A 23840-nucleotide genomic window follows, 5' to 3' on the forward strand; every position below is an offset into this window, starting at 1 on the left:
GCCCGGAGTGTCCCCTTCGGCGACTCGGCCCTTCGGCTGCTCGGCCCTTCTTCGGCTGCTCGGCTCCTCGGCCTTTTCCGGCGACTCGGCCCTTCGGCTGCTCGGCTCCTCGGCCTTTTCCGTGGCTGGGCCGCGTCCGGCTTGCCTCAGACCCGGGAAGCTTCCTTCGGCTGGCTGTCCTTTCCCGAGTGGCCCTTCTTCAGCCACTTCCGGGTCTTCCGTCGTCCCGGAAGCCCGCGAATCCCGGAAGCGCGGGTCCCCGCGATTCGGCTAGGAAAAGCCCAGCTTTCCGGAGAATGTTTGAGGCAAGGCTCCGCGGCGCCTGGGCGTTCCGCAGACCCGGCAGGTCAGTGTCCGCCCGGAGCGGAGCCCCGCGGCCCGCTGTGCGGGCCCGGCGGTCTCGGAGGACGGCCGTGCGACGCTCGCCCTGGCTGCGGGCCGCTGGCGCTTCCTGTCTTTCTGGAAGGAGCCCGTGTGTCTCTTGGTTTCCGGAAAGGCGATAAAAGAAATCCGAACCCCTAGTTTTCCCCTAGTAGAGTGCTGTCACACAAGCAGAGCGACACTGCCAGGAACGAGCCACCGCAGTCCCCGATGCGACTTTTCAGGCAGCCTCGAAATCGCCTCCTCGCCGTAGTAGATTGACTTCTTAAACTCAGATTTAAAAATCTCTCGGGGTCCATAATCAGAATGTTCGTGGAAAAGATTTTGTTTTTCAACGTGCTGGAGTTGCAACCTTTTTGAGAGCCCATTCACTTAAACTCAGTTTTGGTCTCTGTGGGCAGAGGTACGGAAGGTTTTCTTAGGAAATGGCTTGTGAAGTGCATTGAAATTCATTGGTTTGTTATAAGGAATGTGATAATCATTTCTGCTTTTCTTTGGGGATCTTTAAAAGTTGTTGGCTCTAAGTTATTTTCGTACCATTTTCCACACAGCAGATACTTAGCAAAAAGACTTGTCACGGACTGAAAATTTTCCAGTCTATCACCTTCAAATATGTTATGGCACCCTTTACCAAATTTTCATGTTGACAATTTTTTGTAATTATAGGATGACTAAAAGCCCCACCTCCAACCCCCCTCACCAGTTTGTAGTCAAAACACCTTCCAGGAATGTGTGGCCTTTAGTTAAACCTGAACAGAAGGAATTTGGAGTGGCTGACTTTTCTTTCTTCTTTCTTTTTACTGATTTGATCTCTTTTGTATTACCAATTACTTGTATCCAGAACGATTACAGTTGAAAGACCACGAGCCAGGGGATTTGAAAAAGGAGTCAGTAGAATTACTTAGAAAAAAGAACTTCATTTTTTTTTCTTTAAAAAGTAAAACAACAGAACATAATAGACCACTAAAATGAAAAGAATTAGGTTCTAGTCCTGATTATAGTTTGCCCCTGCCCAACTTTACCTTTTGGCCTAATTCTCTTTTTCAGTAATTAGAGGTAGCACTCAATCTGTGGTTTTAAAATTGTTCCATAAAAGAACTTTTGTAGAAATTTCCTGGAGCCATGCAGAGGAGAGACAAAGCAGGCCGACTGTCAGCTGTACTTTAACAAGCACAGCTATTTATGTGTTCTTTCATAACAGTGTTCCTGGTAAGATTTAATTCATATCTTGGACCAGATGATCTGCCTTTCTTTTTAGCATGAAAATTCTCTTTCTTAGGACAATTGAACATTTGTATTCAGTATGCATTCATTTGGTTATTCTGGCTTTCTAAAATTATGTATTCATAGTTTCTAAAAGCTACAAACATGGTTATGCTCTTTAATTTTTATAAAATACTTGTTTCAAGATTAATTCTGTCTTTATGATTGGTCATAATTCCTAGTTTCTCTTCCTTTCGGATATTCTTGTTTTTTAACTGTAATTAAAGTTTTGCCTTAAATTGATGATCATAAAAGTCCTTACCATAATTTTCTGTTTGACTAATTCTATCGCTGAGCCTTAAAGTTACGTGCACTCTTGCTGGTCATCACTTCTCTAATAAAATTAGGAGTCTAGCACCGTGTGTTCCTCAGGGCATCAAGTAATTTTCATGTTCCTACAGTACAGGGATAGTGTGAGCCATGTCAGATTTTATGTCTGAACCAAAATTCACTTGAGATCCCCCCTTCACCCCAGTCAGACAACCAGAATGTAGGTTACATGTCCCTCTCTTTGCTGTGAAGTAAAAGTAGCTTCTAAGGATGCTGTCCCGCTTTCATTCCTTCAGAATATGAGAGAAACCTTGGAAGAAAAGCCTCCACTGTTCCATTTTCCCCATGACTGCGAGCCTGGCACCGTCCTTTTAAGCACAATGCTATGGTTTTTATACGTGGTAGTGGAGATAGGGACAAGGATTATGCATCCTCTGGCCTTACCAGTATGGCCCTTTTGTCTTCCCAGCCTTTTTCCTTCAATACAGTCAAAAAGTCCCTTTCTACATTTTTTTTTTTTTTTTGCTCTATTTAATATGTATTCCTTTTTATCAGAGCTCAGATTTCTTTCCTGAGTAAGATAAAATGCCATTCAAGTTGTCTTTTCTTTCTTATTAAAACACAAAAGCCAGGAGCTCAAAAGGAATTCTGTCTCTATCATGGTTAACCCCTGTGTTCTGTGGATGAGTTGGCATAGCATCTACCATACATATAAATCTGTATTCATAATAAATAATCATGCCGCAGTTTTCACCCATATAAGTCTCTTTGTTTAGATTTGACATTCAATCCCTTTGACTGATTCTCCGACCGCATGTATAGGGAAGGGAATGTGGATGAGAGCATGGGTGATTTACCACATTCCTTTAATTTTTTTCTCCATCTGTAGTTCTGAGAGCTTGGTTATGAATTTGGTCTTTTGAATGATCCCGAAGAGCAAAAACTTGCTTTTCATTTTGTGGAATTACATTTGATTCAAGCTTACCAGCTCCCCATCCATTCTAAGTTTATGTGTTCTACAATTTTGTAGTGATTTCTGGAAATTTACTGTTACCTTGACCTTAAATTATTTTTGTCTTAAAGTAGAGATTATAACGGCTACTGTATTATAAGCGTTCCAGGACACAATATAAAGGAAATAGTTTATGGTACAATTATGTATCACATAATTTCTGCTGTTCCATGATTGATACGTCTTTGTTTGGGGGTATTTTTCCATTCTATTTTGCCCTAAAAATTGCAATTAAATCTATGTTCTAATAATTTTTAAGTAATTTGAAATTCTTCTCTTAAGCAGTTTAATTCTTCAAATCCCTGAATTTATAGACTGATTTGAAGCTGTATTTCATCTGGCTGTTAGTCCATGGTTGGATTATAATTTTCCTGTAGTTGGCATCCCTGCACTTAATGCTTAGCCTCTGAAAGTGCCACCTTAAAGTGTTTATACCTCTAGGCCATCATCACCTTGTCCATAGAAGGCACAAGTACCGAGCATGGCTCTGTGACTTAATGGTAGTTACTAATCTTTCTGTGTCCCACTTTTCATTTTTTCTATTACTCTCTTTATCATGTATCCTGTTCTTTTTTCAGTGTTTCCCAATGTCAGTATTTGCTCTTACCATGTCCTGATTTCCTCCTCCTTCCAAGCTTTGCTAAAACACTTACTGCAAATTGCCATTTTTGTTTACAATTGTTTCTTTACCCAGTTGATGAAGAATATGGTGTAGTAAAATGACTTGTCCAGAGTCTCTTTGGCATGTCTTTTCCTGTTTGCACTCAAACACCTCTTTAATGTTGCAGTATGCTCTCTGTATGATGCAGAAATTAGTAGGTTTCTGGAAGAAAAGAATATGCAAACCTTGATGCTTTCTTTTTAAAACAAAAAAGGGTGAGGCTAGGTTAAGGTGTTGGAAACTTTGTTTTAAGGTCTTAAAATAGTGTGTTTTGGTTAACTTTAGATAGTGAAACATATACCCAGTAGCTAAAATAAGCAAGGCCTTCAGGTGTGTGCGCGCGCGCGCGTGTGCGCGTGCGTGTGTGTGTGTGTGTGTGTGTGTGTGTGTGTGTGTGTGTGTGTGTGTAAGATGAATTCTAGTCTTGAAAATTCTACCATTTGCTTTTGGTTTCTTCCTATTTCCAAATGGGAATAAAATACATTTTTCTCTCTGGTAAGGAGCTTATCCCTGCATTCCTTTTTGAGAACTCTGTACTGTTTTTATTTTTCATATGATTTTAGAAAAGTTAAGAAAATATTTACTATAATTTTGATAAGAACTGTGTTCAAGTTAAAAAGAATTTGGAGACCTAATGTCCACAGTTTGAAAACTTCATGTGTCTTGGATCTATCCAAATGAGCATTATTGTGATTTATCACACTGTCTCTCTATGAAATATTAAAACTGAATCTATCTTTGATGGAAGGAGGAACAACAGAATAGTGGCAATTCATATAACAAGTTTGGGGGAAGTGGGATTTGAACTTACAAATTGTTGGTTTTTAGACCTGTTCAGGGTGCTAGAGGTCAGGGTATTACAATGAATCTCAGCATAGCTTTAATGTTTTACCTGTGTGTGCTCTGGGAATCCAGTTAAGTCCCTCTCTGATGCATGTCCCATTTGCTAGTATTGATTTCAGTACAATGGACAGTAAATCTGACTGCACAAAGAAGGTAAAATAGTAGAACATAAGATTCAAAACTTAAGATCTGTACTTACAGATTATTCACATAACCTCCAGGAATGAAATTTTAGCCTTAAACTTATAAAAACCTAGAAAGAAAGAAAACCGAGTTCCAGTTGCATCCATTTGGAAGAGTAGAATTCCTCAGACAGTACAGCAGTCCTCCGAAGGCTGAGTTCCCTGTTGTAAAGCTCCAAAAGGAGCTGGCAGAGGGAGTGGGCATGTGTGATAGATAAGGTAGAGATTAATCGGAACTCAGAGGTTTCTGCTGACAAAGTTCACAGGACTGTAAATTTAAATGTAGAATTTCTGTAGGCAGTATGCATTGACAAATATGTTTAATGGTAATACATCTAGTCCTGAGAATCCCAGAACAGGTCAATAATAATGTGTATATTGATAGCAGCAATGTAGGAGATGTTACTTGGTATTATGGCTAAAATCCATGGTATCCTCTTAATCATAATTACATTAATATTGACAGGCCCTTGACAATACCCACATTATTATTGATAGATTTCTGTCAATAACGTGTTTTTAAATAAAATATATTCATTCATAATTTGCACCACACTCAATAAAAGCTCTAAAGTACATCCTGAAAATTTCCTTCTTCCTCAATGAGATAAAATCACTTGCTATAGTTTTTTAATGTGATGTTGATAATGAAGGTTTTTTTTTTTTAGAAAATAAAAATCAGGAAGAAAACAGGAGTCATCTAAGGCATAAGGTTATATGTTGCTGTTCTTCAAAAACCTATTTTCAGGATTTTTTTTTTATCTGAAAGAAAAGCAGTGTGGCATATCCCCTGATAAAATGTCAGCAGGGGACCTTTTTAACAGTTCTTAGTGCTGGGTCATTTGGTCTTAAACATATTTATGTGACAACTTAGTTTAATTACCTTAACCCTAGTAGGTATTATACTTTTTATCTGCTCTTAACTTTGCCTTCAGCATCTTTTTCATGTATCCTTAAAGTACTAAAATCAGTCTTTAATGTTAATACTTATATCACAGATTATAATTTTAATCACTTTATGTGACTGTTTGCCTGAATAATAAATATTTGTTAAGATTAGCATGATTTAGAGAGTGAGGGAGAAGTGTGTCAGGGTTAGGTATTAAAAGGTGGAATAGGATGAAACTTGTCTGGGCACTTTGAAAAAGTATTAATGTAGTATTGTTTTAATTCAGAATAACTTCAGTTTACAAAAGCAAAAAGATTAACAGGTTGACGTGTATTTTTCTGAAGTCTTCAAGTTTGAGCCAACGTTTATGAAACTAAGTACCAGTGTAAAAAAAAAAAAACCAAAAAATATGGAAATTGTAAAGCTTACTTCAGTTCTTGAAAGTGAAGTACCTATGCACTGATGGGTGGTTGAGCACTGGTATTAGCAATCACTGTAAAAAGAGCCAGGAAAGTGCTAGCTTACCAAAAGTAGTTGAATTTTTTTATCCAAAAATATGATAACTAAAATCTCCTTTCTTATTTACAAATTCTTATTGAAAATAAATTATATTCACCAAAACTTTGCTCCCATCTTGGTCAACCCTTGGATTGCAGAAGTCCTGTAACTGTTCTCTTGCAAAGCACTTACTCACTCAGTGAATTCTGCTATCAGGCTGACCTTCTAAAACATATACCGTGTTATGGCTCTTCTTGGTGATTATTATGCCTACAGCATGAGTGCAGCATCCCTAACAGCTAGGTGTTTTAATTTGTCCAGTGTGGCATGGCCTTCGGTCCATCTCTCTTGAAAGGCCTCTCTGCTTTCATCATAGCAGATGACTTACCTCTTTGCAGCCAGGTGACATATGAAAACACACTGATTAACTAACCAAGGCTACATTCCAGCAGCTCCTGCTGAAATCGATCTCCAGGAGTCCCAGCGAGACTGTAGCCAGTTCACATCACAGGCCTTTTGCACAGCCTGTCTCTTTGTCCTAAGTAAGAAAGATACTTATGTTTTCATCTGAGGAGTTTTGTGGCCCTTTTCAGTATTTTCACATTTTGAGATCCATTTGTTGATGCAAAGATCCATGGCCAGTTCTGATTTTACTAAAACTCTGTTGGGTTAAACGTGTGTGTGTAGGGGGCGCGGGGGAGGAAGTTCACTGATAAAAAATATTTAGATCAAATCCCTGATACCTAGGAGATTGCTTGGCATTTATATGCCCAATGAATATTAGTTAAATTGAGTAAGTATTTGTCAGAGAATTAGAAGTCACTAAAACACAGACTACTTCCATTATGTTGAGAATGATTTTATGTGATTTAAAGGCATTTATGGCATTTTTCTGTACTTCACGCCTATTACGGGACAAATCTTATTATGCTTCAGTGGAAGGAAGAGGATTCTATAATCAGATTAATTGAACATCCAATTATATTTATTTCATCGGTTTCCTCTCCTGGGCACTGCCCTTCTCTAGAGCTAGTATTCTGAAAGATCTGTGCCTGCCAGAATAGGGGGTGGAGTGGAGTTGGGCGAGAGGAAGAACTGAATATTATATTTGGTTGATAAACCGAGGGTTGAATACTTGGACTGCCTGTGCCCTGCCCTGAGGGACAAAGTAACCCAGAAGGAGATAGTATCCATGTGTTCCTGGGGTTTCTTCATTTCCTAGTCACAGGCCCAACCATGTTGATCGGGTTAAATTGCTGAATGTATTAGTGATGATGGAAGCCAACCCCGTTCTCCAGGAATCCTCTTATGTGATCTTTCAGACAAGATACAAACTATATGTGGATAAGCCTTATGTCAGGCCTTCTTGCCTGGCTCTCAAATAAGCACATATAATGGTGATATCATGTTTGCAATTTCTTTGCCACAATTACATTTTAATGACATGGTCAATATTTCCTGGAAACAAAGTCTTTTGACACAGGTTAAGGCATTATTGTGGGTAATAATGAAGATTGCAGACTTTCAAAGGAGATTTGCCGAAATCAACTTGTAGTTTTTTTCTTTTATGCCCATCCTTAGCCAAGGTAATAACGATGTGGTAATAAGGCTTCTTTATAGTTTCCAAGCCACTTTTGTAGCATTATCTAGTTTAATCTCAACAACCCATTCAAGTAGCTCTTAGTTCTTTTTAGAAGAGGAACCTGAGGCTAATGAATTTTTTGATGACATAGCAAGTAGGAGACAGAGCTAGAACTCGAGCCCAGGCAGGGTTGACTTTAACTTTGCTTTTCTCAGTCTGTCACAGTTGTCTGAAAGGTGGTGTAGAATATAGGTGAGGCACTCCATGCTGACAACCTGTGGTGTGTAATGGACAGTGTTTGTTCTAGGTTTACGGCTAAAACAAGTCACAAAACTGTTAAAGTCTGGAAATACACCCTAAAACAAAACCCAGAGAAACAAATTATTCATCTGGGGAAGCGAAGGCTGAAGAGTGGTTTAATAATAAGTCTTTTGGTCTACTAAAGAGCCTTACTGAGGGAGGAGAGGGAGCCCAGCTGTTCCTAATCTACACTGGGCCAGGCCTAGGGAGGAAAAAAAGCAAAGAAAAAAAAAAATGTTAAACTATAACAGAAGGAATAAGAAAGAATTTTTTATAGTATTGTTAAATATTGGATCTGTTAGACTGTGTTAAGTCTTAAGTCTCCTTTCCTGGCAGTCATTAAAAATTCCTCTTTACTGCATGGTCTCAAGTATGATTCCTCTAGAAAGAAGGATTTTGAAAAAGATTATGTGTCTGAAAAACTATTCACTGACTGCTCACTAAATCCCAGTTAAGAACTGAAGGCAGAGGTAGCTTGCCTAACTCTCCAGCTAGGTGTGTTCTCCTAGTGCATTGACTGGCTACCACCTCCCGCCGACCCCCATCTCATACAACTTCACAATTGTTCATTCCTGAGCAGCTCCTGTAAGCAGCCAGTCTTTGTGGTGAATTCTAGAGCTGTAGATTAAGATATTTATGTACTCCAATCTGGAACTTTCATAATCCCAGGATTTAGAGATACGTAAATGAGCACCATTGACCGCATAAAGCAAGCCTGACATCTCATCTGCTCCTTGGCTAGGAATGCTATCTGTCTAGTTCAGCACTGGGGACCAGGTATGTGGGGCTCACATTGATGACTTGAATTGGACAAGTAATCATGTAGGATGTGTTAGCTAATCAAATAATGTTTTAGTGTTTTTCCCCCTTCTGTTAATACATAATGTTACTACATTAGGAAAATGTCACCTAGTTCTATTTGTTTGTTTTTCCTTCTGTTAATACATAATGTTACTACATTAGGAAAAATATCATCCGGTTCTATTTATTTGCTTGCCTCCCTATTTCGGCCTTATATGATATCCTTATGTGAGAGCCAGGACACGTCTTTTTCTCTGAAATCCAAGATCCAGGAATGATCAGGATTTTTGTGGAATCAACAATGACCTTGAATTTCACAAGGACTAATTAATGGAAAGAGCCATGCTGAGTCAGTGAGGTGTATACCAGCTTTTATAGATGAAGTGATGAAAACCAGCTAGAAATGAGTGACGGGAAGAGCATGTGGTATTGAGGCGTACGGGTGATAGGATGGGGGAAAAAAGATGAATTTTGCTTTGAATCTGACTAAACCAAAAGTTCTCCAAATCATAGAGCACTTGTGAGAAACGTGAACACTTGAGGTCCCATCACGTTTCTAATCAATCAGAATTCTTAAGAGTGGAGCTCAGCAATCTAACACATCCTGGGAGGGATTCTGATAAGCTCTCAGATTTGAAAATCACTAGACTAGGGGGACAGTGAAGGGGTAGAATGTGTAGAGTACACAAAGATATATGTATCGTTCTTCTACCTAGTTATAACTGTTTATCAACTGAAAAGTATGATAATGAGATTATTGTTATAGAGAAAGCTGAATTCATTGTGAGGAGATATAGACCACCAGAAGTTTGGATCACTGTCTTCCTCATTTAATATTTAACTAGATAATATAAATTTTATCAGAAATGACTGGACTTATAAAAATCTGTACCCAAATTCCCAGTCCCATGTTTACAGGCTGGCCACCAAGGCATCTCATAGAAACCTTGACTTTGAAAATTGTATGCATATATTCATGTTTTTCCCATGTTGGCACACTGGGTCTCCATCCAGTCATTTACTCCAGTCAGTTATTTTTATTTAATTCTTGTCAAATAATGTTAGCTTTCCCACCTCACTTAAGATTTCAACATTCTTTTTTTCTTTGTCCTCATTGATAGGTTTATAATTTACACCACCACTAGCTTCTCACTAAATCAACCTAACAGCCTGTTAAATGGTCAGTGTGCGTCCAGCCTTCTCACAGCTAGCAGAAAGCTGTTGTGAAGAGTGGCCAGAGCAAGTGTCTACAGAGCGGATCTGATTAGCGTTTTTCTTAGGAGTGTTCACTGAATCCTGTTACCTTCCTGGTGAAAACCCACCTCCTCATCTGAGCTTCTAACCTGGAGCCCGTAGGATCTGTCTCTTGCTTTCCTTTGTCTTGTCTTCCTTCTACTTGTCCTTATGTTCTGGCTCTTCATATCGCCTCTGCTTAATTGTTTTTAGTTTCATAATCATATTGACCCTGCTGCTCCTTCCCAGGGCCTGCTTAGATAGCTCCTCACCAGGTACCTGTCTCTAAATGGGGTTGAAGGCATAGTGCCCTGAATTTCCCCTTGAAAATTTCTCCATCTCACTGTATTTGCCTGTTTGTTTTATATAGCATGCTCTTACAGTCCCCCTCTTTTAGCCTAGGTAAACTATAGGCTCTACCATGCTCACAACGGTCTTTCATTCTTTATAGCAGTGTCTCCAGCACAGCTGGTAAGTAGTAGATAGACCACAAACATGGTTAAGTAAATAAGAACCAATATTTGTATGGTACTTGGAAATAATTTTAAAGGTTACTGGATCAAATTTGTGTTTGCTACCCTAAACTATCATTCTGCTCATTTATCCATTTATCAAGTAATTATAAAATACCTTTGTGTACCAGGAATTACGAGAGGTACCCTGATTCAACTCTGATAATACCCAGGTAGACTTAGCATTGGTGCTTATCATGTAGTACAGAAAATAAATGATTGAAAAGTACATTATGTCCGAAGTATAGAGGCCAAAAAAGGAAGATGGGATGCTAAGGGAACCCCAGAAAGGCAGCCAAGCCACATTTTAGAGCCAGGAGGAAGTGATACGTCAGCCAGTACTTAATTTTTCAGTTGAAGAATGGGGACACATGCACCATGCAAATGAAGAAAAAAATAGACTTTATAAAGTGGCAGGGGTACTTTAAGAAGGAACTGGGGGCACCAGGCACCAGATTAGAGAGACTTGTGTTCTAGAATGGTTACCGGGTGGACAATTTTTGATGGGCCAGAAGGGAGATAAAGCAACTAGAAGGAATCCCAGCAGAGGGGAGAGCAGCCAGACTTCTCTAGGAAATGGTTTTTAGTAGTTAGAGAGTGAGGGGCACATGAGGACAGTGTAGTTTGGACAAAAGAGCTGACAGTTGGCCATAGATTAGATTAGATTAGATTAGTAGACTGAGGGAAGGGATCTCTTCTCTCTTTTTAATCCCTTTTTCTTTACTGCAGCTCCTGGCAAGTATGAGGCAAGGATTTCTTGAAGCAAAATTGCAGCAGCGCTCTCCACCACCTTGTGGATAGGCTGCTGAGTCCTGAAGGGATCACAGGAACACGGAAAAGGTGAGTGCTCCCTCAGAAGGGGATTGGCATTTGTATGGGAGAATCATTCCTCATGTCTGGTTTAGTGGAAGACGTCACCAAGCAACCTGTATTATTCAAGGGTCATTTTTGTTTCCTGTGTTTGAACTTGTTAAGCAGAAGGTCTCTGCCACTAATTCAATCTAGGACACATAAGCAGCATTAAAATTCACTTCTTGAAAATGTCTTGTGTTGCCAGAGATAGTCCTAATGTCACGAAGTACAAATTCATTTTAGGATGTTTTCAGTTCTGTTACTATTGAATAGATAACATTTAACATCTACCTTTAAATCAATTTCATAAGATAATAGAATTTGAAAGGAATTGAAGGGTCATTTTTGTCTCTAGCCTTGTGTTTTGCATGGTGAAATACCCAAGGCAGAAGGAGGATCAAATGAAAACCCTCCTTTACGATCCCATGATCTACTGGCAGGAGCTGTTGTCCACAGGATCCATACCTTTAGTGGGAACCTGGGTTCTGGATGGTACTGTTGGGGGCCTCTCAAAGGCTTGAGATCATGTTTAAGTTTAATGTGCTGAAAATTCATTTACTATTTTTATTTTTCCCTTAGTCTTATTGTTATGTAATTGAAAAGGATTAGATATATGAAATAAATAACATGATGACCTCATATATATGCATATATGTGTGTGTATACATACATACATATACACATTGTGAGATAAGTACCCCTATTAAACAAACAGCCATTACAACTCATCAAGTGTGTGTGTGTGTGTGTATGTGTGTTAGCCAGCTTCAAACAGGCATGCTGACTTACTAACTATAGTAGCCATGGTATACAAATAGTCTCCAGAATTTACTCATCTTCTAACGTAGAATTTGCATTTGCGGACAAGGTCTCCCCATTTTTGCTATTACATCTATTACGTTGTAATCACAAGTTTGCCCTCAGCTTCCTGGAGTTGCACATGTTTAGATTCTCTATGAAAGTAGATCAAGCAAAGGACCCACTTAGAACTAAAGAGAATGTGGGTCATGGTTTGAGTTTGATGGTTCATTTGTAAAATGTAACCGATCTCCACTGATCTGTCTATCAACGGCTGCAGTGACGGGATTGCATTGCTGTACTTTGAAATCTTAAATGAGACATGCGTACTGAGCTAACATTAACTAACTTTTTAGATTTACTTATTGTTTTTAGTCTCCTTTAGCATCTATTTCTTTTCTTGTGTATTTATGAAATTATTATAGTATGTATCTTTACTCATGCTTTTTCTTGAATACTTTATCGTATGTGTATCCAAAATACACATTAGTATTTCGGTAATGAAATGTAAGTAAAGTATATTTGAGAAAGATTAAGTGACTACTTGAAAAACATACCCTTGAATCCCACGGAAGCACTGGAAATCACAGTGAGGTCTTGATTTAACCATCTATTACCGTGTTCTGTGCAATCCATCCTTCTCCATTTGCTGTGTTATTGTGCCTCATTGGTAGTTTCAAAATTTGTGTCTGTCTGACAGAATATCCAGCCAGGGAACATTTTGTAGAGGTATGTTTCTGGAATCAGTAAATAGCTGCCCTCCCCTCTCTCTTCACCTCCTACCCATGATTCCTTTGCTGAGAGGGGGTAAGGGGTCTGGATAAGGGGGGGGGGGCAAGAAGCACGATATAAAGAAAGGAAGAAGAAAAGAAAGAGAGGTTCCAATTAAGAAGCGATTGTTGGCTGTCTTTACACTGTAAATAGCTCATCTTCTGTGTGTCCAGGCAGCTGAGGCAGTAATAGAAGATTGCCGCTGCTTGATGGTCCCTAATTGTGTTTCTCCTAGACACCGTCGGAGAAGACATGGCTGGCAGAGAGGGGAAGACGGAGAGTGCAAGCAGAGTGCTGAGGATAAGTCAGCTGGATGCACTTGAACTGAACAAGGCTCTGGAGCAGCTAGTGTGGTCTCAGTTTACTCAGTGCTTTCATGGATTTAAGCCAGGGCTGTTGGCTCGATTTGAACCAGAAGTGAAAGCATGCCTGTGGCTTTTCCTGTGGAGGTTCACCATCTACTCCAAAAATGCCACTGTGGGGCAGTCAGTTTTGAATATTCAGTACAAAAATGATTTTTCTTCCAACCCAAGATACGAGCCCCCAAGTAAAAATCAGAAACTATGGTATGCTGTGTGCACCATTGGGGGGAGATGGTTAGAAGAACGATGTTATGATTTGTTTCGAAATCGTCATTTAGCATCTTTCGGGAAAGTCAAACAATGCATGAATTTTGTGGTTGGACTTTTAAAATTAGGTGAGTTGATAAACTTCCTGATTTTCCTGCAAAAGGGAAAGTTTGCCACTTTGATAGAGCGCCTCCTTGGCATCCACTCTGTATTTTGCAAGCCCCAGAACATGCGTGAGGTTGGCTTTGAGTACATGAATAGGGAACTTCTCTGGCACGGCTTTGCCGAGTTTCTGATTTTTCTTTTACCACTCATCAATATCCAGAAGTTGAAAGCCAAGTTGTCTTCCTGGTGCATACCCCTTACTGGCAGTGCCAGTAGTGACAGTGCCCTGGTTCGCAGTGGCAGAGAATGTGCTCTCTGTGGAGAGTGGCCCACAATGCCTCACACCATTGGATGTGAACACGTGTTCTGTTATTACTGTGTTAAAAGTAGCTTCCTATTTGACATGTACTTTACCTGTCCTAAGTGTGGCATAGAAGTGCACAGTGTGCAGCCACTGAAATCAGGAATTGAAATGTCAGAAGTGAATGCTCTTTAGAAACCAAATTGTTTCCTCTGAGGGAAAATGTATTGTGTCCAAGTCCTTGGTATTAGTCATCCTCAATATCATAGGTAGGTGTCTTTGAAAAGGCATGTGCTGCTCAGCCACTGTTCTCTTCTTTTCTAAGCACAACTAAATTCTAATCACTGGAAACTGAATGATACAAGAGAATCTTATAAATGCTCATGTTATTTTTTTTAAATCATCTATTACATTTTTAATGTCAAGAATAATGGAAAATTTTTGTCAGATGAATACTAAGAATGACTAAGAGTGCTTCTTCATAGAAAAAGGTCGGACTCTAAAAATAAAAGATTTTTGAGACTCTGGGATGAGTGTGCATTTATTTTCAGAAATGACAGAACATCATAAGCGAACATCATAAGACCTTGTTGTGTTAAACCTCAAGTTCTATAGTCTTGCTCATAACTAAGCTTTCCCCTGAAGCCAGTTTTCAAGAGGTTCAGTCCATAGCTGTCAGACTCCTTCAGAGTTGAATTCTTATATTCAGAATGTAAAAAGTGCTTCAGGCAGCCAGAAGTGAGATCTGGGGACTATGGTACAGCTAGTCTGAAGAAAACTGTTTCCTAAGTCTATGTCCTGGATCAGAGCCCATGTTCTCACCAAGCATATTGCTAATTTTATGAAATACTGGAAGTCTTCTATATAGTAATACTAGAGCAGTTCATATCAAGTCTCTTTTCTCTGCAGATTTCACTAAATGAACCCTTTGTTAAATAATATGAAAATATTGGGACTGTTTTTAATCACTTCACCAAAATAATAGCACTGATTTTTAAACAGTATCAATTTTTGTGCCTTCATAATATGTCAATCTAATTAGTTCACACGTTAAATAGTATCTGCACTTTTTTTATATTCAGGAAATATAACAAATTAACTTGTGTTGATCAGTCTCAGGTCTTCATTAGAATATACTGATAGATGGTTTTTAAAGAACAAACCTAGAAACATGAGTATATGATGTGGTAGACCATTGTCCATCTGTGTTCATATTTCACTCAACACTTAAGATGCTGATGCAGCTGGAGATACAGCGGTGCACAAGGAACAGCAGTATCCTCAGGACGTCCATTCCCCTAATGTTGAGCCAGGGCAGCTTCAACTGAGTGGAAGCTAGGTGAGGTGTTTCACAGCTTGAGAAGGATGTATCTAAATTTTTCTTATTTTAAAACTTTATTGTGAAAACCTGAAAATTCAGGATAGTACACAATTTTTAAATATAGATGACAATATTCACATATATTTCATTCATTGTATTACATGTGCATTTTTTATTCAACATTCCTCGGCCTTGTAAGGCAGCTAGTTCTGTCTTTCTTACATAAGTAAATGACACAAATTGTTATTTAGGACTCTGAGTTCCCACTAGATAAAGCCACAGAGCTGGCCGAGATGACCCAATGAGTAAAAGCATCTGCTGCTGGTTCTGACAACCTAAATTTGATCCCCAGAATCTAAAAGATGGAAAGAAAGAACCATGTCCTCTGAGCACCATGAATGCACTGTGCAGTGCATGCGCGCGCGTGTGTGTGTGTGTATGTGTGTGTGTGTGTGTGTGTGTGTGTGTGTGATCTCCAACTCAAATCCATTTTGGTAAAATGAAAATAAAGAAGGCCGGTGAGATGGCCCGGTGGGGTAAAGTTGCTCTCTTTGCTTACTAAAAAGCCTGAAGATCTGAATTCCATCTTCAAAATCCACATGACTGAAGGAGAAAACTCTCATGAGTTGTCTTTTACCATCACACATGCCACAGTACATGTGTACACACACATGGAACTATAAGTATATTAAAAAAAATCTTGGTTTAACAGCCTCACTCCATGAGTTCTCATTTTTCTGATCAGCAGTGTGTATAGGCCGAGGGATAAGGGACATAAACTTGGCTTCAAACCCAGCCTGTGCCAATCATGTGTGTACACCCAGGGCAATATATACTAGACTTCTTTATATGATATGTTATAAATACATGGTTAAGACACCACTTAGTTAGCTTTTGGTCACCGAAAAAAATGTTCTAGAAAACAAAGGAGAAAGGAATTCCTGGGGTGCATGGTTTCAGTCCCATAATCAATTTGCTCCATTGCTTCTAGGTATATGGAAAGGCAGAACGCCATGATGGAAGCCTATGGTGGAACAAGGATATCCACCTCATGGCAGACAGGCAGATAAGAGAAACTATTCTAGGGTGCACTTCCAAGGACCCTAAGTAGGCCAAACCCAGTTTCTTCCACCTCCCAATAATGAAATCAAATTATTAATCCAGTGATGAGGTCAGAGCCCTCCTGATCCAACTGCTTCCTACCAGCTGGCATCCATACTTTAACTGCTTCCTACCAGCTGGCAGCCATACTTTAACGCATGAGCCTTTAGAAAACAGTGCAGATTCAAACCCCAGCAGATATGATAGTCAGAATTCTGTCCATTGCTGTTGTAGTTAGTATTCTGAATTGACTCTCTCAGGGAGACTCTTGACCACTATAGAAGTTCGAAGTTTACATTCTGTCAGCTTTCTGATCCCACTGGATTGACACCTTCTCGCCAAATACAGTTATGCTCATTGTTATGTCCAGCTTTGGAGTATATGCACATTCCTAAGCCAGTCATGATGGGGGTAGACTCCCAGTTATGTGGGTGACAGGCCCTCGTGTGTACCACGTGAACATAAAGAAGTGCAGTGAGCAGGCTGGCCACTCCAGAAACTAAAATGCTCTTAGGAGGAGGACGAGCCTTGGGCGGGAAGAAACAGCATTTTTTCAGCTTTCTGGTATGACAACATTCAAAGTGACTGGATGTCTTAGAATACAAGATAGAAGATAGAAAAGATAGAAGTCAGTATGAGTCATACACTAACATCTTGTTATATTGTTGTTTTGATATGCTGGGTATAAACTTCAAGAAACAACTCTTATTGTCATAATGAAAACAGCACTTTATACATATGTTAGCAAATACAGCTGCCAGTACTGTGGACATGGTAATTTTTCTGTAGACCATAATAGCACTGTAAAATACATAATTTTTTTATTTGTGAGGTTTGCTCTGTTGTCCATTACTCCTGGACACTCAGCTAATCCTCCTGCTTGCCTTAACCAATCCAGTAGTTCTGGCTGTTTGTGTGTGTGTGTGTGTGTGTGTGTGTGTGTGTGTGTGTGTCTGTGTCTGTGTGTGAATATGTGTCTGTGTGTGTGTGTTTGTGTGTGTGTGTGTTGCAGATTTTGTTTGTTTTACCATCTATCACCTACTAGATGGCAATCCCAGTGGTTAGAGATCCTGATGTTTGTTCTTTACCAGACAATAAAAGCCTTTTATTTCTATTCTGTCTTCAAGGAAATGCCGTTAGCTCAACACAGTGTCACAGATTAGATTGTTTAGCATCAGATGTTAAAGGCGGATGAAGTCTAAGAAATACATACAGTCATCTCTTGATATTCTGGAGAGTTTGGTGGCAGCCTCTCTGTGGGTATACTGAAATCTGCTGATGTTCAGATGTATGTCTTACAGAGGGTAGGCTAGTATTTACATGTAACCACGTGCATCCTGCTATACATGAAATTGGCATAGATTCTTTATAATACCAGGAACAGCAGGCGTGCTGTATAAATAATCACTATTGCTTTGTTAATAATGACAAGGACGGAGCTGTACACGCTCAGTACAGAGGTGACTTTTTCGAAGGCTGTTGAATCCCCAGATTCAGAGCCCGTGGCACTCACTGCAGGCTGCTGTGTACACGTATTAAACGTCCACACTTGTGGAAGGTACGGGCAATAAAGCAGGAACAGACAGAAGTGGCAACTCCAACTCCAAGGGCAGTACTGCAACTTCCTAGTCCTAGATGTGCGCTTCTCTGAGGAGGAAGGCGCGGGAAGCACAGCTGTTCCCTCCAGCGGAAGCTGATGCTTGAGGCAGTCTGTCCCACCATCAAGACTGACCTTGAGAGAGTAGCTCGGTAGCATTTCTTCATAGAGATAACATATAGTGTTATCTTAACATTTTAAATATAGTTGTTTTTTTCTCACTTATGGGATACTTGACCTACAACAAGCCAATGGCATGGCAGGTAATCAATGGATTTATGAGTGACTGACACACTCAAATGCTTGCTCCAGGAGCTCTGCTTGCTGTAGATGGCTAGGCCTCCTGGCCAAGTTCTATGGCAGTCTCAGAGGTTTCTATTAGGCCCTGTCTCCCTGGGCACTGCCAGATTTGTTTTAATGTGAAGCAACAGTTTTTACTCCCCAGTGGCTCCAGAGCTCAACATTCAGGAAAACTGGATCATATTTGTTATGTGATACATCTCTACTTTAGCCTTAAGAACTCAGCTACCAGTTATTAATGATTTCCCTTTGTCAAAAACATTTTACACAGATTTTCTTCTCTCTACCATGCAACTTGTTGTCAAGTCAGGGTCTCTCCTGTGTGTTACCTGTGAGGGTCCAATGATGCATCTTAGTCACTGATGTGTCAGAGCTAGCCCTGTGTATGCCCTACACTTTGCCAAACTCCTCTGCATGAAACTGTGAGTGAGTGTGTTTGAGCAAATGTGTTTAACCTCTTTCACACTTAATGTGTTCCCCTGCAAAATAAGCATTTGATATCCACCTCTTTGTAATGGGAAATAAATTAATCACTTTCTCAAAAACTGGTTACAAGCCCCTGCAGTCATTCTTCAGTACTCAGAAAACAAAAGCCTGCTCTCCTGGCCTTTACATTCTTGGAGGTGTGCTAGGCAGAAGATGCTTGCAGAAGAGGGCCCTGCTGTGAGAAGTCCACTGCAGAAAATAACCTGCTGAAGAAAGCAGCAAGGGTGCTTGCTACATTGGCTCTGCTTCCAAGGAGCAAAGGGTGTAGGAAATGAGGTGGGGGAGGTACTGGGCCAGGCCTGGCTGTGGCCACCTATAGAAGCCATGGGTAAAGTGTCTCAGCATAGGCCCCAGGCTCCAAAAAGCCAGCTGATGCACCAAGGACAGGTCCTGGTCCCACTGCCTGGGGGCCTCCCAAACAGTTCAAGCTAATCAACTGTCTCACTTATCCAGAGGGCCCCGGTCCAGTTCCATGGGGGCTCCTCAGCTATTGGTTCACAGTTCATGTGTTTCCACTAGTGTGGCTATTTGTCCCTGTGCTTTTTCCAATCATGTGCAGGGAGGAGGGGACTGGGCCTGCCTCAACTGAATCTACCAGGCTGGGCTGAATCCCCAGGGAGACCCTTGAATCCCCATGGAGGAGGTGGGAATGGAGGTGGATTGAGGGGGAAGGCCAGGGGGTGGGAGGAGGGAGGACAGGGGAATCCATGGATGATATGTAAAATTGAATTAATTATAAAATAAAAATATTTATTAAAAAAAGAAAAGAAAGCCGGGCGGTGGTGGCGCACGCCTTTAATCCCAGCACTCGGGAGGCAGAGCCAGGCGGATCTCTGTGAGTTCGAGGCCATCCTGGACTACCAAGTGAGTTCCAGGAAAGGCGCAAAGCTACACAGAGAAATCCTGTCTTGAAAAACCAAAAAAAAAAAAAAAAAAAAGAAAAGAAAATCAACCACTGCCTTTTATAAAATTAACATAAAAAAAAGAAGCCATGGGTGAAAATCTGGATATATTTGAAGCACGAGAAAGTCATAGGAAGCTTTGAAGCAAAGAAATGAGATGAACAAGTCTGCATTTTTAAGGGATTACTCTGGATAATTTGTGGGGAAGTAAGACTAACAGCAAGAAATTCCATACAATAATCATTGTGAGCTATGTGTGTTGTTTCATTTGCGTTTGTGAAAGGCATCACCCATACCACAGCCTTGGGAAAGCTCAGTAGGTTGTCAGAATCCATTCAGAAAGGTCTACTCCTGGGACAGCTCCTCAGGACCCCATTCAAAGTCTACTGTCATTTGAATAGAGTTCTAATGAACTTTCACCAGCAGACTGAGAATAACAGAAAAGGGAAGAAGGAAAACTGGTCTTACAGAAACATGTAATAGTGGGCAGCCTTATATCAAAGGAAAAAATTCTTTCTTTATAAAAAAAAAAGCCTATAATCTAGCAGCAGCGTAGGAAGAGTCGGCTCTGAGGCCTAACAGTGAATAGCAATTGTGGTTTAAAAATGGCCTCGGATCATCAATAACAGCTACTTTTTGTTCTGTATAATTTGGTTAAGAAGACAGGGAAATTAGTATTGCTATATTTGAAGAAGCCTTCAAACTTGGCACTGAAAGGCAAAAACTTGATTTATTTGAAACATTCTCTTTTTAACCAAAAGCTGCTTTTCTTAATAGTACTCAATAAGAGACATGTCTTAAAAGGATATTTTCAGCAACAGAACAATTCTAAATGTTCTTTTCAACCAAACAAGTTGGCCAAATTCTCTATAGACTGATGGTCTTTGGTTATCTGAAGCCATGCCTAGTTCTTTCTGTTTATATAAACCAGTATGAACTGCGCATTTACCTTCATGAACACCAGTAAGTAAACAAGTGTCTTGTGTGTGTGTGTGTGCACGCGCACATGCTTCGAAGAGTATATAAAATGTGAAATAACAGATTTTTTTTCTTCTTGTTTCCAGGTAACTTTCTGTTTTCTTCAAGCAAAAGCTTACAGTTTTAAACTTAAAAAATAAAATAAAATGCAAGCACCATTTTGCACAATGTCCCTCATTGACTCTCTTGAGTTATTATAGTTTTGGCAACTGTAATGAGTCAAACAAGGTTAGAGCCACTTACTCCTAAAGCCAGGAGATCCAGAAAGGATTCTCTATTCTTCTCCTCATTAACTTTCTTTTTTGTTAATCATAGAATAATATGTTCTTCTTAACATGTTTAACAGGCCTTTTCTAAACCACAGAGCCAAAAAACATAAATCTTTTGAGTTAAGTAATACTGACTTTCAAAATCCAGCTGATGTGGACATATTTCTTTCCATCAAAATCAACATTGATCAGAAGAAAATGGGAATAGATTTATTGAAAATATGTTCAGTGCAGCACTGTTCACAACAAAGACGCAAAACCTCAACTAAATGAAAGAGTAAAGCTGTTTAACTAAATAAAACAACGTTGCATCAATACCATGGGAAAGAATGCGCTATGAAAATAAGGATGAATCACTTTAAACTGTTTACCGTGTAATGTTAAGGTTTCAGAGGTAAGATACTCAATTAAGTGTAATATGGTCTCAACTAGAGAAGAATGAACATTAACATTAAACACCTCTCAGTGTGACTCAGTTTTGATTTTCTTTGCATTTTTTTCTATTTCTCAGGGTTTCTACAATTAGCATGTGGTATTTTTTAATTAATACCAAGAAATCTATTTCTTAAAGATCTCTCTGTCCGTTACATTTCACTGTAGTTGCCCTCCTGAGTATGACGAGGAGTGGGGAGGGGACACTTTCATTTTACCAAGGGCAAGCTACTAGTGGGTATACCACTGGGAAATATGACTGTCCTTCCCCAGCAACCATTAACTGCCTGTAGCTCCTCAGAGAAGGATGGGACCTTATGAATCCCTCCCTGGCCATGATGGAATGTTGATGGGGCCCAGTCTCATCCAACAAACTGAAAAAAATTAAAAGGATGTGAAAGTGGAAAGGACTTGATGGGAAGAAGGAATGTTTCAGTTGAAACAGATAAGAGAACCTCTCCTGTGCTTTGGGGATTCAGAATGGTTCCCTGGGATAAGAGAAGACTAATGGGACATAGGAGCACAATCAAAGTACTCAGTGTGTGTGTGTGTGTGTGTGTGTGTGTGTGTGTGTGTGTGTGTAATTGCAAAGGAATAAACACATTTGAAAATATTTTATGGTCACTTTGTTGCAGTCAGTTGGATCTAAAGACAAAACATCTTCACAGCTAGTAAGCACATCTTTTATAGAAGTAAGCATTTTGGAGATTGTCTTAGGGTTTCTATTGCTGTGACAAAACACAAGGACCCAAAACCAAGTTGGGGAGGAAAGGGTTTACTTGACTTATACTTTTATCTTGCTGTTCATTGAAGAAAGTCAGAACAGGAACTCAAACAGGGCAGGAACCTGGAGGCAGGAGCTGATGCAGAGGCCATGAAGGGGTGCTGCTTACTGGCTTGCTTCCCCTGGCTTGCTCAGCCTGCTTTTTTATAGAACCCAGGACCACCACCCCAGGGATGGCACCACAATGGGCTAGGCCCTACCTCATTAATAACTAATTAAGAAAATGCCTTACAGGGGATCTTATGGAGGCATTTTCTTAATTAAGTTTCCCTCCTTTCAGATACCTCTAGTTTGTGTGTCAAGTTGACATAAGACTAGCCAGCACAGAGACACAAGATTCTAAGTTACTAGAATCCTGATTTTTCTGCATAAAGATTGAGTCTGCCTTTATAGTAACTACAACTTTAAAACTATCTGAACTATTTTGTGCCTCCTTAATTACATATAAATTGTCAAAATGTAAAATTTCCCATTCCCTTTTCCAAAAGCACTTGTATAGTATGCACATAAATACAAGTATTGTAAAATAAAATAGTGCTCTTTTTTTACTTTAAAATAAAGTTTTGTTTACTTTAAAATATCTAGAATGAATACACTGGGTTAGAACACTTCAAGTAACCATTTTATGTTATCAGTTGCCCAGACCTACAAAATTCCTGTTCATCCTCTACTAAGAGTCAAGATCAGGAGTATAATCTGGGATTTTCTACTCTTTCCAGATGTGGACATATTGACACTGACATTTCTACATGTGATGGTTAGGCTGCCAGTAAGAGATGATGCAGCCTTGAAGTTCAGCTGAGACTTGATGTCTGTCATCCCAATCCTGAACTAATGGATCCGGAGTCTCCCCTGTGCTTCTGAGTGATTCAGAATGGTACCCTGGGACCCATGGCATTCATAAATGCCACCCGTTATTGCCAGCCTCCACTCTTCAGCAGGCATCTACTTGAGAAAGTGCCCTTCTAGTCAGCAAAAATACAAAATAACAAAAATGGAAAATATTACACTAAAAAATATGACACATTGTGTTTAAAACATTCATTTCCATATCAAATGTGCAGGGTAGATAAGTTATTGAGAACAAAGACTTCTACCCACCATTGTCTGTGTTCCAGTTATTGCCCATTCTCAGATCTGGTAGAATTCTTCCCACTTTCTGCTGGGTCAGTCTGTCAAATAACAAGACAGTCTCCGGTGTCAGGGGGAACAGAAATTCCATTTTTAGAACAATACCACCAACACCTGGCACAATGTAGAAGATGCTCTCTGAAAGTCAGAAGAAGTTGAGAGTTTGGGGTTTCATTGTGAGATCCCTTACAACGTGATACAGATGATGGTTTCGGTGCAAGAAGCCTTCCATAGGCATGCCTGGAGGGATGCAGAGAGCCCAGTGGTGTTTCTGTTGTGTGTTTGAGGAGTGCCATTTTTTTAAATTTGCAATGTTCTCTGGCATCCTTGCTTTGAGGGAAAATGCAGCTGGAAGGCAGGGGCTAAATAAGAGAATTAATAACTTTTCTTTGAAAATACATGTAACTTTGGAGCTGTCAATTTCAGCGATGTCTCTTTAAATACTTTTTCTACTAGAATACAACTGGGTAGATGAGATTTAGGGTTTTTTTTTTTGTTGTTTTTTAAATTCCATTATAAAAGTAATAGCCCTGTTTGGGTGTTTTGTAAGCAGATAATATTCTACTGGTGACTGTCTTTGCAGTAATGCATTGCTCTGAATTCTGAATTCTATTATTTTACATCTACTACAGCTTAAAGTGTATTTTTTTATAAATAGCAAGCTTCGCCTCATAAAAATTCATTACATAAGGGCATAAACAAGTGCCTTTTCTTCC

The 23840-nt window shown here is 39.7% G+C and overlaps 1 protein-coding gene across 1 annotated transcript; it reads left to right on the top strand.

Annotated features, from left to right (window-relative positions):
- Positions 1–360: 360 nt before the first annotated feature.
- Positions 361–14351, top strand: Pex2 (peroxisomal biogenesis factor 2). The gene is made up of 3 exons (XM_052716435.1): positions 361–784; positions 11157–11267; positions 13084–14351. Exon 3 carries the CDS (start codon positions 13101–13103, stop codon positions 14016–14018), a length of 918 nt encoding a protein of 305 aa, XP_052572395.1. The 5' UTR covers positions 361–784; positions 11157–11267; positions 13084–13100; the 3' UTR covers positions 14019–14351.
- The last annotated feature ends 9489 nt before the right edge of the window (positions 14352–23840 follow it).

Source organism: Peromyscus californicus, unplaced genomic scaffold, assembly GCF_007827085.1.
Source record: "Peromyscus californicus insignis strain IS unplaced genomic scaffold, ASM782708v3 Scaffold_5__1_contigs__length_169319896, whole genome shotgun sequence".
Classification (NCBI taxonomy): domain Eukaryota; kingdom Metazoa; phylum Chordata; class Mammalia; order Rodentia; family Cricetidae; genus Peromyscus; species Peromyscus californicus.